The sequence below is a fragment of the Ambystoma mexicanum genome, chromosome 2p (genome assembly GCF_040938575.1).
Source record: "Ambystoma mexicanum isolate Mex_15411 chromosome 2p, UKY_AmexF1_1, whole genome shotgun sequence".
Taxonomy (NCBI): Eukaryota; Metazoa; Chordata; class Amphibia; order Caudata; family Ambystomatidae; genus Ambystoma; species Ambystoma mexicanum.
Genome location: NC_090923.1, coordinates 554,048,117 through 554,062,303, shown reverse-complemented (window position 1 = coordinate 554,062,303; position 14,187 = coordinate 554,048,117). Strand labels below are relative to the sequence as shown.

The 14,187-nt window shown below is 44.7% G+C and overlaps 1 protein-coding gene across 4 annotated transcripts in view; it reads left to right on the top strand.

Moving 5' to 3' along the window:
- ACY1 (aminoacylase 1) overlaps nt 1-14,187 on the top strand; it is a 247,772-nt gene that overhangs the window by 15,369 nt on the left and 218,216 nt on the right. For all 4 annotated transcript variants that reach the window (XM_069644009.1, XM_069644010.1, XM_069644012.1 and 1 more), the window contains 3 exons: nt 4,406-4,565; nt 4,970-5,034; nt 11,400-11,504. In XM_069644009.1, coding sequence (XP_069500110.1) covers nt 4,436-4,565; nt 4,970-5,034; nt 11,400-11,504 — 300 coding nt within the window. In that variant the 5' untranslated portion in view covers nt 4,406-4,435. The remainder of the gene's footprint in view (nt 1-4,405; nt 4,566-4,969; nt 5,035-11,399; nt 11,505-14,187) is intronic.

Sequence of the window (14,187 nt, the reverse complement as noted above, 5' to 3'; positions counted from 1 at the left end):
CTAAAACGTATTATCTTTAATGTGATGTGAAACCTATAATTCTACCCTATCTTTCTGGCATGAGGCTGTGAGTATTATTAATTTCCCTAATTGGTTCACCCACCTTTTCCCCCCTGAAGAGTCCTCATCTGAGGCCTCCTCAAGGGTTCCTACTGAGGGATCTTAAGTCCCATAGGCATGTGGCAGTTCTACTGGTGGGTGAAAGCCGTTGCAGAATTTGAGTGATGTTCAGCCTAGCCTGAATTTACATGGACACGAACATGGGTATGGGGTGTCCATGCTGGAAAGCGTCTCGGAACCCAGACAGTCTTCCTGTGAGAAAAGGATTGAGACAAGAATGTTGCCTTAAATGGCGTTGGCCACAGAGAGTGAGGGTCAAATTCAACAGGGCCAGATATTTCCCGTTTTTTAATGGTTATCTGGAATTCCACTCTGACGCCACAGCTGAGAGAAACCCCAGGTATACGCTTGCGAAAGATTAATGTGACTGCCCCACCCGCCAATGATTTTGTGAGCCCCAGAAATTTAAAACTCTAAAACCCCAACCCCCTATATAACTCGAGGGTTTGTGTCCTAATCCAGTTGAACGCACAAGCCTTGAATCACAGAGGAAGGCTTCCACCAGAAGATGAATAGTGATCTAGGTGTCTCTGGACAGCACCCGTCCACTGGCCAGAGGGAACCGAGCCTCTGCAGTCCCATCCTTGACTCCATAGGCCCACCTGAGTCACCGGCCCTTGAAGCTCCGCTGCCGCCAAGAAGATTTCAAAAAGCTTACCAGTGATGATCTGCATCGCTCCTTATTGATTGATTTTTAGCCGGCGTAGTACTGGATTTATTTGCATTTCCCATGACGATTACTTTAGTAGGATATTTTATTAGGACATTGACTTTATTACATATATACGATTATGGAGTTTAGGGGTTGCCTGTCGTGTGTATTTGTGTTTGTTAGGTCCTTGTAGACCCACTCGTGGGTTGGCCCCGTGCTTGGATTCCCTTGCTCCTGCTGCTTCATATACATTTATCAGTGATTTTACCCCTCTAATTCGCCTTGCCCTGGGTTGAATACGACTGACGTGACCTTGCGACCCGAAGTATGCCCGCGCATTGGATGTGCACACTGCACGCCACTAGCATGCACGATGCACGATGCACAGCAAAGTCAAACACATCTGACAAATACCAGGAAAAGTCCAATTTTTATGTTCACAACATAATTCCTAGCCGGTCTGAACCAATGAAGGCTTCAGTTTTTATGGCATTTATTTTACAGACTTTTCCGTCTGTATTTACCCGAATTTATTGTTTGCTCCGCAAAAATATAAATTGCGACTGTCATTTTTGGACTTGTATTAAAATAAAATCTCCATCGTCGATGGATAATGGGAATGGGGAGTGTGGTATAGGTACTTTCAGAAAAAAAAAACAATTTCATCCTTAAAACTGTGGCCGTTTCTGTTATTGTTGCTGGCTTCAGCCACATCGCTGCAACCAAACAACTTCCAAAGGGAATGCGTTCCTTTTTGTCTTCCCTCCACTGTTAGTTTGCCTTATCCCTTTATGTGCATGGAAGGCATGATTGACAGCTTGGAGTCAAGCAGGAGACCTGAATTTACGTTTTTATCTGTCATTTTTACATGAATACTGAGTCATTTCTGTATTTAAGAAAACGTATAGCATCTGTTCACAGAGATGACCTTTTGCATGACACATTCCAAGTATCCCCCCTCTGCCCCACGGATCTTATAACACTTTATAGAACTACGCATAGTACCGACAATATCCTGGCTTTCTTTGTGATTTCTTTACATTACTTTACCAAAATGTTTATATAACGAGAGACTTAAAGACGAGAGACTTTTCAGAGCATCAACATACTAAACTATTACTAGAAACCCTCGCTCTACTTTGCCTGTCACAGCTAGCTCACGCCCCAAATCTCTTATTGGGGCCCAAACCTAGTGGAGTCTTATCTGCTACTTTTTCTTTTTCTTTTTTTTTTTTTTTTTTACTGATTTCCCACTGCACATTTGCCTGGACAGAACATCTTGGTGTTCCTGTTTACTTTCCATTAGAGAACAAATCTCAGTGACACTACAATTATTTGTTTTTATTTATTTTACATTTGTGCAATTCCCAGACCCACAGGTACCACAGCGTTTGTACAGTATAGTAACTGTCAAAAGCATATTTGACAGTTCATGGTAAGGTGTTAATCATACTTATTGAATAGCCAAGTTTTCAGAAGTTTTTTGAATGCTGGGTAGGGGGGCTAGTTTCTTAAATTATCAGGCCGGGAGTTCCACAGGGAAGGGGCCGTAGACCTGAAGCTCACCCCCCCTGCTCTGGCAAGATTGTAGCAGGGGACCATTAAGGTTAAACATAATGGTGTAAACGCAGTTGTCCAACGCCACATGAGTGCTGATTCCAAGGTCTCTTTAGGTATCCAACTGAAAGGGGTAAGTGTAAAAAGAAATTGTGAAATCGAAGTGGTCCTGCAACGGGTCAAGCCAAACCCTGTGCAGGTTTGAAAGTCTTCGATAGTTGCTGCTAACTGAAATTGGTCTGAACCCGGCAGAGGGAGACTAATTGTATTAAGAAGGGGATCTGAGCCCAGCTCTGGGGGATCCGGGGGGTCCCGTGAGTAAATTGAATTGAGTGCGTGTAAGAGGAAAATAACTTTTCCTTTGTTTTGTCATATCGGACCCTCTGCATGAAGAGATATGGATAGGCAAAGAGACTTGGGCAAGAAGGCCCTGATGCTAGTGATTGAACTATATCTTAGTGCTAAACAAGCCAGAGATTGTGCTACGCTCGAGTGAACCGCCTTGTCCCGTGATGAAAACATGAGGAAGGTAGGACAACTACCAACGGCCTGAACATCCTGACATATAATATTTGTGAACACTTCTTTCTTTTGCATAAACACTACCCTCACACCATTTGTATTTATAGGTAAAGATTGGCAATAGGTTTTTTAGCACAGGCCCTTTAATTTTGACAAGACACCACTAGGACTGCGTTTATTATTATTTGATGGTCGTAGCTTGCTCCCATCTGTAGATTTAGGATTAGATGAGTGTTTATCATACCCTTGTTGAAGCTCAAAAAACACCCTTGAACTGTGGTCACATGTGTCTGTCTTACTATTGACACCAGGCCTTTCTTATAGCCCGGCAGGGTGAGGGGCGCAGAGGCCCTGGCAGGCACAGTTGTAGTCTACCGTTCCGGAATGGGTGCTGGTATGCTGCTACTGGCACCCTTAATTCCAGACTCGCAGACTTGTAATGAGGTCCATTTTGTATTTTGAAGCTTTGAAAGCGTGCAAATGTATACCTGTATTTCAGATGAATATGAACTGTGATGCCGTTACAGCAAATGCTAGAACGTCCTTGGAGCAAAATGTATTTTATCTAACTTCCAAGGTTGGGCACAGCCCGAATGCCACTTAATTCAATCTGTTCTTTATTTGGATGATTAGAAATGTGAGACAAGGTCCCTGCCTGGTTCTGAAGATCACCAAGTTGGTGACTGGGGAACCAGGTGCCACCCGAGCCATTGAATGTTGGGCCCGGGGGTGATATGGGGAGGATCCCCTGGTCACCTTACTCTGGTGCCATGTCATGGCAGAGAATGGTCACAGTGCCACACCACAGACCAGTCCTGGGGGGGGTCTATTCCCTCCCTGATTCATTAGTCAGGGCAGGTTAATCCTGTAACCACCGTCCAAACACTGGTGAGGTTCTTGGTAATAAGACACCCCTCCCCTCCTCAGTTTAGAGAGTAGATATCTTCAAACAAGGCTCCAATGTAGAAAAGGCTGTCTTTTTCCTGTAAGGTGAAATCATTCCATTCTACAATGCACAGTCTACAATGTGCCATACCTGCATTGTACAATCAGTTTCTTACCTAGAAGCATCTTACTGCCTTGTTTAGTAGTGACATTATAGAAAACTAAGTGAAGATTTAGGAACTGTATGATAACTAATATTTTTTTTAACAATTAGACTGTCAGAGTGCAATCTGCTGAAAAGTATATATCCGGGTCTTCAAATCAGAAGCTTGTGAGGGCCAAGTGTTTAAGGACCCATGGAGAGATCTCATCAAGATTCAGTCGGACAGCTGCATTGGAGATATTTTCAGAAGATCCATGTACAAACCTTAGCAAAAAGCAAATGGGGGGGAGGGATGAATACTGAATGTTAAAGCACACACCTGTTGGTCGAGAACATGAACACAATGATGCCAAAAGGTTTTTCTGTGTTTTTCTTGATTTTTGTCTGGATTTGTTCCTTTTTGTTTTATCATCCAGTATGTCATCGCAAGCCTGACTTGAAGGGAAATAATTTATGTTCAAGCCGTTTAAGATTTCTTTTAATATAACATGCTTATTTTTACACAGCCAGGATTCTGTTCCTTTTTGTTGAGCATCATGCAATCTGCTGGAGGCCCCCGCAATGTCACAGACAAGGTCAAGAAGGAACTTGCAGAGGAGCATCCATCCACTGCACTCTTCCGGGAGTACCTGAGAATCCGGAGTATGCACCCAGAGCCTGACTATGGTGAGGGATCTGCAGTGCTTTGCGAATGCAGGTAGTCCGCTATTTGGCAAACTGATGGCACTATTAGGGTGCACTTATCTTAAGGACTGTATATGATTGTTCCAGTACTTCAGGGACACATGTGTGGGACAAAGCCAGTGATGAAAGGTCTGAGCATACTGAGCTTTCAGTACAGCCACACTGACCTTTCAATGTACAGTCATGAAGCAAGTTTGCAGATCTATCCTTTGTTAGTTAAGCATTTATGGAATTGTGGGTGCAATACTAGTCTTAATTGTTAGATCTGTTAGAAGAGATGATGATTTACTTGTAAATTTGGGAATCCTGCAGATCATGTGGAGTGGCGTTACATAGTGTAATGTAGATATGCATCCTCCTAACGTTAGATGTGTTCCATTTTGCAGATGGCATTGTGAACTTCCTGGAGAAGGTTGCATCAGAGCTTGACCTGAAATGTCAGAAACTTGAGGTAGGCTTCGTGTAAAGGGCGTGGGCTATTCAATGCAAAATTATGCACACAATTAAATTGCACTTCTGAAGTTTGTGTAGACATTCTTACCTTGTGGTTTGACAGATGGACCCTCTCTGACCTCTGTGCGTTAGTAAAGGATGTGTAATGCCACAATTAGAGTGAGTTCCCCACTCTTCTAATGTGGTTAGTGTTTTAAAGCAGTTGTTAATGGTGTGATGGGGCGAGTCTAGAAGGCTTGAACTAGGGCTATTAATGGTGTGATGGCCATTGATCCTCTTTGCTTCAATAATCAAATGGGGATCCCACAGAGCTGTTCTTTACTTTTTAAACAACAAGATATTGATAAATGTTGTCAAATGATAAGACAAGGAAAAGTGGCGTAGTGCAGTTGTGATGTTTAAATGCTTCATTATAGTAGAGTGTAGTATTTCTTTTACCTTCAATAGGAGAAGGTACTGTACCAGAAATTAAAATTGTCACAGGATGGTTCATGTTGGCTAGAGTGAAAAGATCTAAATCCATCTTTCGGGTGCTTGTACATAAAAAAGAAGAAACCGGGAAGTCTTGCCATTGTCCTCCATAACGTAACATGTTTCTGTAAGATCTTTAACACTGTGTGAACCGTTGTGCTGCAACAAGCTCCTTAGTTTCTGATTGTGGGGGTAGAGAACACAATACTATAGACGGATTGAAATTGAGAATTCATAGAGAACCCATGATTGAGTTTTGTCACTTATGTAAAAACAATGCCTGTTGTAAAAGTTACATGATGTAAACAAGTTGTCTTTAGGATTGAAAAACGTGTTGACTTGTTAGTGATGTTATAATATGCTACAGATGTGATGTGTATAGGTGCGTTATAAATGCCATATCATAAGTGTTTCAAGGCGCGAAATGTAGAGGGATTGGATTCAGAGGGATAGAGGATGCCTTTGTTCAGCTTAGGCAATAGTGAGATGTCTGTTTCATAGGGCTGAAGACTTGCTCCATCCCATGTAGGCCAGAGTGAGGTGTGGGTTTCAGAGAATGAGACTGACTTCTTCCACTGTGGGACAGAGTGTAATGTTGGCTTTGGAGATATGGGTGCTGCTTGTTTCCACTGTAGGCTAGAGTGTGATGTGGGGGTTAAGAGGGATGGAACCTACCTCTTCCCAGTGTAGGCCAGAATGAGATGTGGGTTGGAGGCTGCCTCCTTCCATTGCATGCCCGAATGAGATATGGGTTTCGCAGGGATGGAGATTGCCTCGTTCCGCTGTGCGCCAGAATATGATGTGGGGTCTCCTTCCAGTGTAGGCTAGAGGATGATGTGACTCTCAGAGAGATAGTCCCTACATCCCTGCAGTGTAGGCCAGATGGAGATGTGGGTTTCAGATGAATGGAGGCGGCCTCCTTCCACTTTGGGGCAGAGTGAGATATGGGTTTCAAAGGGATTGAGGCTGCTTCCTTCAGTGTAGGCTAGAGTGAGATGTGGGTTTCAAAGGGATGGGGTTGCCTTCTTCCAGTGTAGTGTGGTGAGTCAAAGGATGTCGACACTTGCTCCCTATGGAGAGCCCCTTCTTTCTATGTCATTGAAGGGGAGGCTATGCCAGATAGTCGCCGTAAAGGTAATATCAAGGGGGAAGTACTTATGAAAGGAAGATCTTTCCTTAATGATCAGGGTGACCATATAGAGTCCACTTCTACCCATGGGACGGCATACCTTCCAGCCCCGTCTGTCCCTTTTGGTTCAACACCTTTTCCTCCTGTTGGCTCTGGATATTACCCCACAGTAAAAGACTTTCAATCTGTAAGGAAGTTACCTTGTGACTGTCAAACATATAATTTTTGTAACTTTAAAGCTACTTTTGAAGAAGACATTAACTGTCTACTATCTACCAATCTCAAAACTTCCACTCAACTCTTGATTCTTGCAGACTTCAATCTAGGTTATAATGACCCCTCAGACAAATGGTCCATTAATGTGTCTAACAACCTCACTGAACTAGGACTTACCCAAAAAACTATGGAACCTACCCACAATAAAGGGAGAACCCTCGACTGGTTGGTGGAATACAACTGCTCCGCTTCCATTACATCCATCTCCCCACAACTTTGGACAGACCACCACTTGATAACCTATGACTTATTTACCAGTAGGCCAACTCCTACAGCCAACTTGGCACCCTCATGCCCTACCAGGAACAAAGAAAATATCACCAAGGATAAAGTTATTCCCGCCATCCTACCCATCCTCAACCAACTAAAAGAGCACTCATACCCAAAGATGCTCGTAGAAGAATATAACAAAATCATACAAATCACTCTTGACAATGTTGCCCCTCTAAAATACAGACCAAGTAAACCTAAAGCCCACCTCAACAAATGGTTCACCACCAAGCTGAAAGATCTCCGTCAACTCAAAAGAAGTTGCAAATCCACTTGGAGACTTACCCCAACAGATGATCATAAAAATAAACTAGATATAAATCTCCTCACAATACAAGAAGGAAATTATCTTGGCCAAACGTAACTCATATAACAAACGGATCTCCTCAGCCAACTCAAGTATGAGGGAACTGTTTGCTATCTTAAAAGAACTAGAGTCGCCTACTCCAATCCCAGATATATGCATAAAAGATAAAGCCTGGTGCACAGAAATACAAGCTCTAGCCAACAAAAATACCATGCTCCAAAATAAAATATCGGTCAAGAAAGCAGCCCTTCATTAACCACCCATAACCAACACCACCAGCCATAGAACAAAACATTACCACCCATTTTAGTTTCACAAAAATATCCACCCGAGAAGTGGCTAAAGTCATCCTCTCTCTCAAGCCCTCCAAATGCCAAGGTGACTTGTGCCCGCACAACTTATAAAAGATGCTGCAAGAGAACTCTCTCCCTTCATAACTAAACTTGTAAATGCCTCCTTTACCTCAGGCACTGTGCTATCCAACTTGAAACAATCCTGGGTACTGCCATTGCTAAAAAAACAATCCTTAGACCCCTCATCCCTACCAATTACCGTCCCATCATGACAGTCTCCTTTTTATTAAAAATATTAGACAAGATTGCCTATACACAAATCCTACAATTCCTAGAATGTCACAAGCTCTTAGGTGTAAGACAGTCAGGATTCCGTCCACAACATGCAACCGAGACCGCTCTCATTCATCTGAAAGCCCACATTGATGAGCTAAGAGACAAAGGCCAATTAGCCCTTCTCCTACTTCTGGATCTCTCGGCCGCATTCGACCTTGTAGACCACAAAGTCCTTTGCAACCACCTCTATTCCGCTGCACACTTCACCAAAGAAGCCATTACCTGCGTTGAATCCTTCCACAGCGAAAGGACCATCAGGGTGTTTTCCCCCACAGATGCAGCCGACCCAATCCCCATCTCATGAGGCGTGCCCCAGGGTTCCTGTGTATCCCCAACACTCTACAAAATATTTACTAAGCCCCTCTTTGATGGTCTGGACCTTCTTGGTATCACCTACACTAACTATGCATATGATACCCAGATTCTCTTCCCGCTTTCAGGGGATTATAGTGAGGATTTGGCCTTGGTAAATAGGGTGTATCTCATCATTCAGGCATGGATGGCCACTCATGGTCTATACCTGAATGATGATAAAACAGTTAATCATTCTGGGCAACCACTCTAATCTAAAAAAAACTAGGCCAGAACTACTCTGCTTTTGAGATCTATGGGAACACTATTGCGGTAGCTAGGGAAGTGAAGACTCTAGGCTTTCACCTAGATGCTACCCTCTCCTTCAACAAACAGGTGAACTCACTGGCTTTGGCCACAGCTTACACATGTAAGCTTATCAGAGCAGGCAAACACTTTATCTCTAATGACAATTGCATGATTCTAGCTAGAGCTCTTGCTCCATCTAGACTCGATTACTGCAACGCCCTATATATCGGTGCCAACAAACATATCATACACAGAATTCAAATTCTACAAAATAACGCCCTGAGAGCTGCCCTTAGTATCCCTAGATGAGCACACATTACCTTAGAGATAACAAGTGGTTGTCTACCCATGACAAAATACTCCTGAAAGTAGCTTCCCTAACTCACAAAGCCCTCAACAACATGGCTCCTCCCTACCTCTCTGACAAATTTGTAGAAAGAAGATCCTCCAGACCCGCAAGAATCTCCAATGCCAACACACTTATCATTCCTAGATTTAAACTCACCAAGGCTGGAGGTGCCAGCTTCCCTGTCCGGGCAGCCCAGGTATGGAACTCACTACCCCACACTATACGCGAGGAGAAATCATACTCGAAATTCAGATCCAATTACATTAGCCATCTGAAACAACTGGTCTGCTAGCTAGCAATACTTACCCCCAATACCCTGATGATATACCTTCTGCAAACTGTTTATTATCCTGTATATAATTCACTCTACTAGCAATACAAATTGTATATATTGTTAACTAATTATATTTGTGACTACGTAACTATGTAACCTATGCCTCGCATATCCTGTACTGCTGCGCCCTATTACCCTCACGTCTGGTGCGCATTAAAAATGAATAAAACAAACAAACAAACCAAAATTATAGCACCAAAGCCCCTCAGTAATACCAGTTTCCCTGTCCGTAGGTATTAAAAGGAGGACAGGACCTTAATATATTGACAATGAGAAACCATATTCCAGCTTGGATGACTGGTAGTACTGAGACGAGGAGGAGACCCCAAATAATAGTCATTCCAACATTCAGTATGCAGTCTAGTCTTTTCCTGCATGTGATTGGTTCAAGGCTGTTGCAAACCAGTGCTCCCAAAATCGGTCGGGACAGCCATTGGGAGAAAGCTACAGTGCTGTGCTGGGGAGTACCTGTAGAGGCCGTCCGAGGTTTGCTGAGTGAAGAAACCACCAAAGGGAACTAGCGACAGAGCGAGAACCGAAGAATGAATAAGGCGCTGTTCAGACCTAAGAGCAAGCAGCCAGGGAAAACCAACTATCGCGAAGGACATGGGAGCCGCCGCAGGAAACCAATAGCAGGGAGGCGGGACACTGCGGTGCTTCAAGATGTTTACTGCGAGAGACCAGGGAAACGCCAAGTGAGGCAGTAAAAGCCCATTGAAGGTAGATGGGATGCCAGCGCACTACACCCCTGTTCCCCTCCCTTTGCCTGGTCGCACTCTGAAACACTTGTGTATGAGCGCGATATAAATAAAATATCATATATTATATCATATCATGCCTGGGTGAAAAGTAGAGTAGTAAATCTAGGTCTGGTAGGAACATTTGTGTTGGAGTTGCATCTTCCTTTTGAACTTTAACGTTTGTGCACTTTAAAGGCCAAAGACGTTCTCCTTTTCCACCTTAGAGATACATTTAGAATGTGGGGGTCAGAATAGTAATTCGGAGACATGACATTTTTGCTTTGGACATCTTGACATAGGACAGACCCTTTGTTTTGTGTTGGTTGAAGTAGCGAAATACCTCTTGGAATAATGATAGCAAGGCACATTCCAACCCCCCCTTATTTTGAATAAATGTTTATAGCCAAAACTATGAACTATGTCTGCATCTCATTCCTGGCTCCTTACAGTAAGCTCGAGTGAGATGTGAATTTTAAAGGGATGTAGACTTCCTCATTCCAGTGTAGGCCACACTGCATTTTTGGTTGGTTTCAGAGAGACAAGGGCTGCCTACTTTCAGTACAGGCTAGAGTAACATGTGGGTTTCAAAGGGGTGGATACTGCCTTTTTCCTCACTGTTGGTTAGGGGAGATGTGGGTTTGGCGGGAAGGCATATGCACCTCCAGTTTGAGACAAAGAAATCCCTAGGACGAGAGTGATGGGGGAAACAGCCCATTTTCTTTTTTGTGATTGAGAGCTATATGGGGAGAGGTATAAGCACATTTAGTAGCCTAATGCAGGAGAGACAGATCTTTGAGGTGTGAGGAATTAGAGACACTACTTATTCTAATCTAAGACCGGGCTCGGAGGATAGCTCAGAGGCAATGCGTTTTGTCTTGGAAGCAAGAAAACACAGATCATCACAGCTTTGGAACCTGGTCCAGCGCTTGGAGGCTGGTCTCTGGCATGAAGCACAATATAAAAGCTCAAGTTAATTATTTTTGATTTTGTTTGGGGTTGATGTTGTGGAAAAAGCAATGCGTTGTGCATGGTACATGGCCATAGTATAAGATAGTTACTTTGTGTGTATGATGGCTGTAGCAGGGCATACACCTGGGTGATCCAGCCTTTGCTTCTGATACATAGTGTTTTTTCAGCATCAGGTAAATGAACAGATGTTACTGCAGAAATGGCTATCGCCTTGTTAGCTAATTGTATAAGGAGCCCTAAAGGCCTTTTCTTTCATTCTCTAATTCCTTCTCTTCCTTTACCATGGCAGTTTTCCAAAGGGCGTGTTATCACCATCCTAACGTGGGAGGGCACCAGTCCTCACCTTAAGTCCATTGTGCTGAACTCTCACTCGGATGTGGTGCCTGTGTTTGAGGTAAGATGGCTGTGTGATGTTCAAAGAGATATAATTCTCTGCTTACTAATTAATTTTCTATATTAATGCTGCATATTATCTATCCCAAGATGGTACTCCAACTAAAAGGCTGAGCATTTTAGGGTCTTCCTAAATTGTAGCCGAGAACTGATTAGAAAACCTATGACGTGTTCAGAACTATCTTTGCTTCATGATAAGAACCCACTCTGGCCTTCTGGCTTCTTAACACTGTTTGCTGCCCTTAATCTTCTGCTGTTATATCCTTTAATGTGAAATGTTCTGTTTAGTTCGCTAAGATTGTATGATGTAACTTGTCTCACAACAGCGCCCTGGTGCCTCAGGGTTTGGGCGCTTTACAAATGTAAAAATTGTAAAGACTGGTAGGGGGTGTCTGTACTTCCGCTCTCTATATGGTAGAGGAGAGGCACAGCGGACACCAGCCAAGATTCTCTATAAGGTAGCAATGGACAAGCAATCAAGGCCTAGCTTCTCAGGAGGTGATGCGGGCTGGTTCTTAAGTACAGTGTAGTCCCCGAACCCTCACAAAGGAATGTCCACACACTGTATTACTGAAAACAGTCTTTATATAATTAATATTCAAAGGTATGTACACAATCACAATAACGTACTTATTAAGTCAATAATGATAAATATATACAATTCCAAAGTGGTACCATCAATGTTATCAAATCTCATTAAAGTGCATCAACTGTACGGTTAAAATGTCACACAGATCAATAACGAGGGAACCAGCAATAGAGATAGGCAGAAACGTAAGATGGTTAAAACACTAGACAGAATACTGACCCCTACCACTAGGCACAGTTCTGTGTGGAGATCCCCCCCCGCCTGGGCAACCTGTAAATAAAGATATATCGCACCAGCCAAGTCCATATGTTCAATAGTCTCACTTCCTCCTATTAAGATTTTACCCCCCCAATGTACCTGGTGGAGTAGAGTTCTCCGACGATGCGTCGACCGATCCTTCTTGAGTGCCTCCCTTTCAGGCGGGAGCCACGGATCGTCGAGAGGTGTTGAGGAACTTGGCGTTCGGTGTCGGGGAATCGACGGCCCTTCTTGAGTGCCCTCCCTTTAAGGCGGGAGTCACGGGTCGTCGAACGTCCGACGGTGAACAGGGTGAACTACGGCAGGGAAGTGGCAGCTTCGTTCCTAGCGGTGCTCGTCGATGACAGAGCGTTGGCGTCCTGCAAGGAAGAGGTGTGCGGGGCACCTCGGTGACGATAGTTCTGGACCGCAAAGAGATGATGAAGAACTGTGGCCCAGCAAGGGCGTTGAGTCGTCGGCGTCTCTGTGGTCCTTAGGTGGCGGGAAACCCACCGGTGGATGCTCCTCGGCGCGTCGACGGTCCGGCCTTTTCCAGCCGGAGACAAGCGGGTGACGATGCAGACGAGAGTGTCTGATGATCAATGGAAGTTCTTAGGCAAACGCGAGTACGGCGGCTCCGGTCGGCGACGGCGGTCGTCGACAGTGGCGGACAACAGTCTGAGTGCTTCTCCTTGGAGTCCCGCAGCAGTCCCCGTATCGGTTCGGCAGCCTGTCGAAGGTCTGTCTACCAGGGAGCGTTGGCAAAGATCAGCTGTGCACGATGGTCCCTCGTAGCTCGGGAAGAGGGTGCCTTACCAGGTCCTCTCTGGGTCAGTCCTTGGAGGCATAGCAGCTTTCAGATTGTGAAGGAGAGTAACAGCAATTCTTCTCGTCCAGCAGGGCTTCAAGGTCAAGCATCAGTTAATCCAGTTACTCGTCGTAGTGGACTCCTAGCAGTGAGAGGTCCCTAGATATACTGTTGATCTCCCATTCATTCAGCTGGGTCACACTCAAGCATCCAATCACGACTATGGGCATTCATGCAGGCAGGCAGCCAATCAGGCACATGAGGTATTCAGGCCATTCACTTCTCTCCAGACACTCACAACAAGTTATGTGTATTGGGACAAGTACCGAGCCATTCAACACCCCCAGCTGCATTCATACCGGTTTCGGGCAGGGGTGTCTCAGTCATTGTGTCAACCACCAGATACTAGACACCCACAACACAGAATGCATATTCGTCACACACTCTATTCACCCAGGTCCCACCCACAGGAGGTACCCACAACATACATCACCGGGAAGGCTCCAGCTAGTCTGGCCGGGCCTTCACAACAACACCATATATGGCATTTCCGCCCAACAGCCAGTCAGGGGGAAGGGGCAGAGTCAGGGCTTCTCAGGACTTTGGGAAAACAAGGTAATGGGTAATAGAAAGCAAGAGACCACCGGGGCCATCTTGTTTTCCATCAGGAATCAACGGATCCCAATGGCAGGGCCGGGGTATCCCAAAATGGAGGATACTCCGCGCACCTGTCAAATTCAGCATGGAGCTGCCACCAGCCCATACCCTGCTCTGCGGGCCACCCACAGGTGCCCAAAAACATACACTAGGGGCACAGGGTTGTACCCCCACCCATGGGTGCCATAAGGGTATCCCATGGGTCCGTTCACCAAACCAAAAGAGAGCTGCACCACCAGGAGTCCCACATGAACTCCTGCGCAGAAAACACGACAGAACACACGATAAAAAGCAGAAAAGGACAAGGATAAGGAGGCCCTGTCCCTCCGATGCATTTCCAGCATCACAAAAATAAATAAATGTGTACATATCCCCTATTGAGCAATCGTGCTA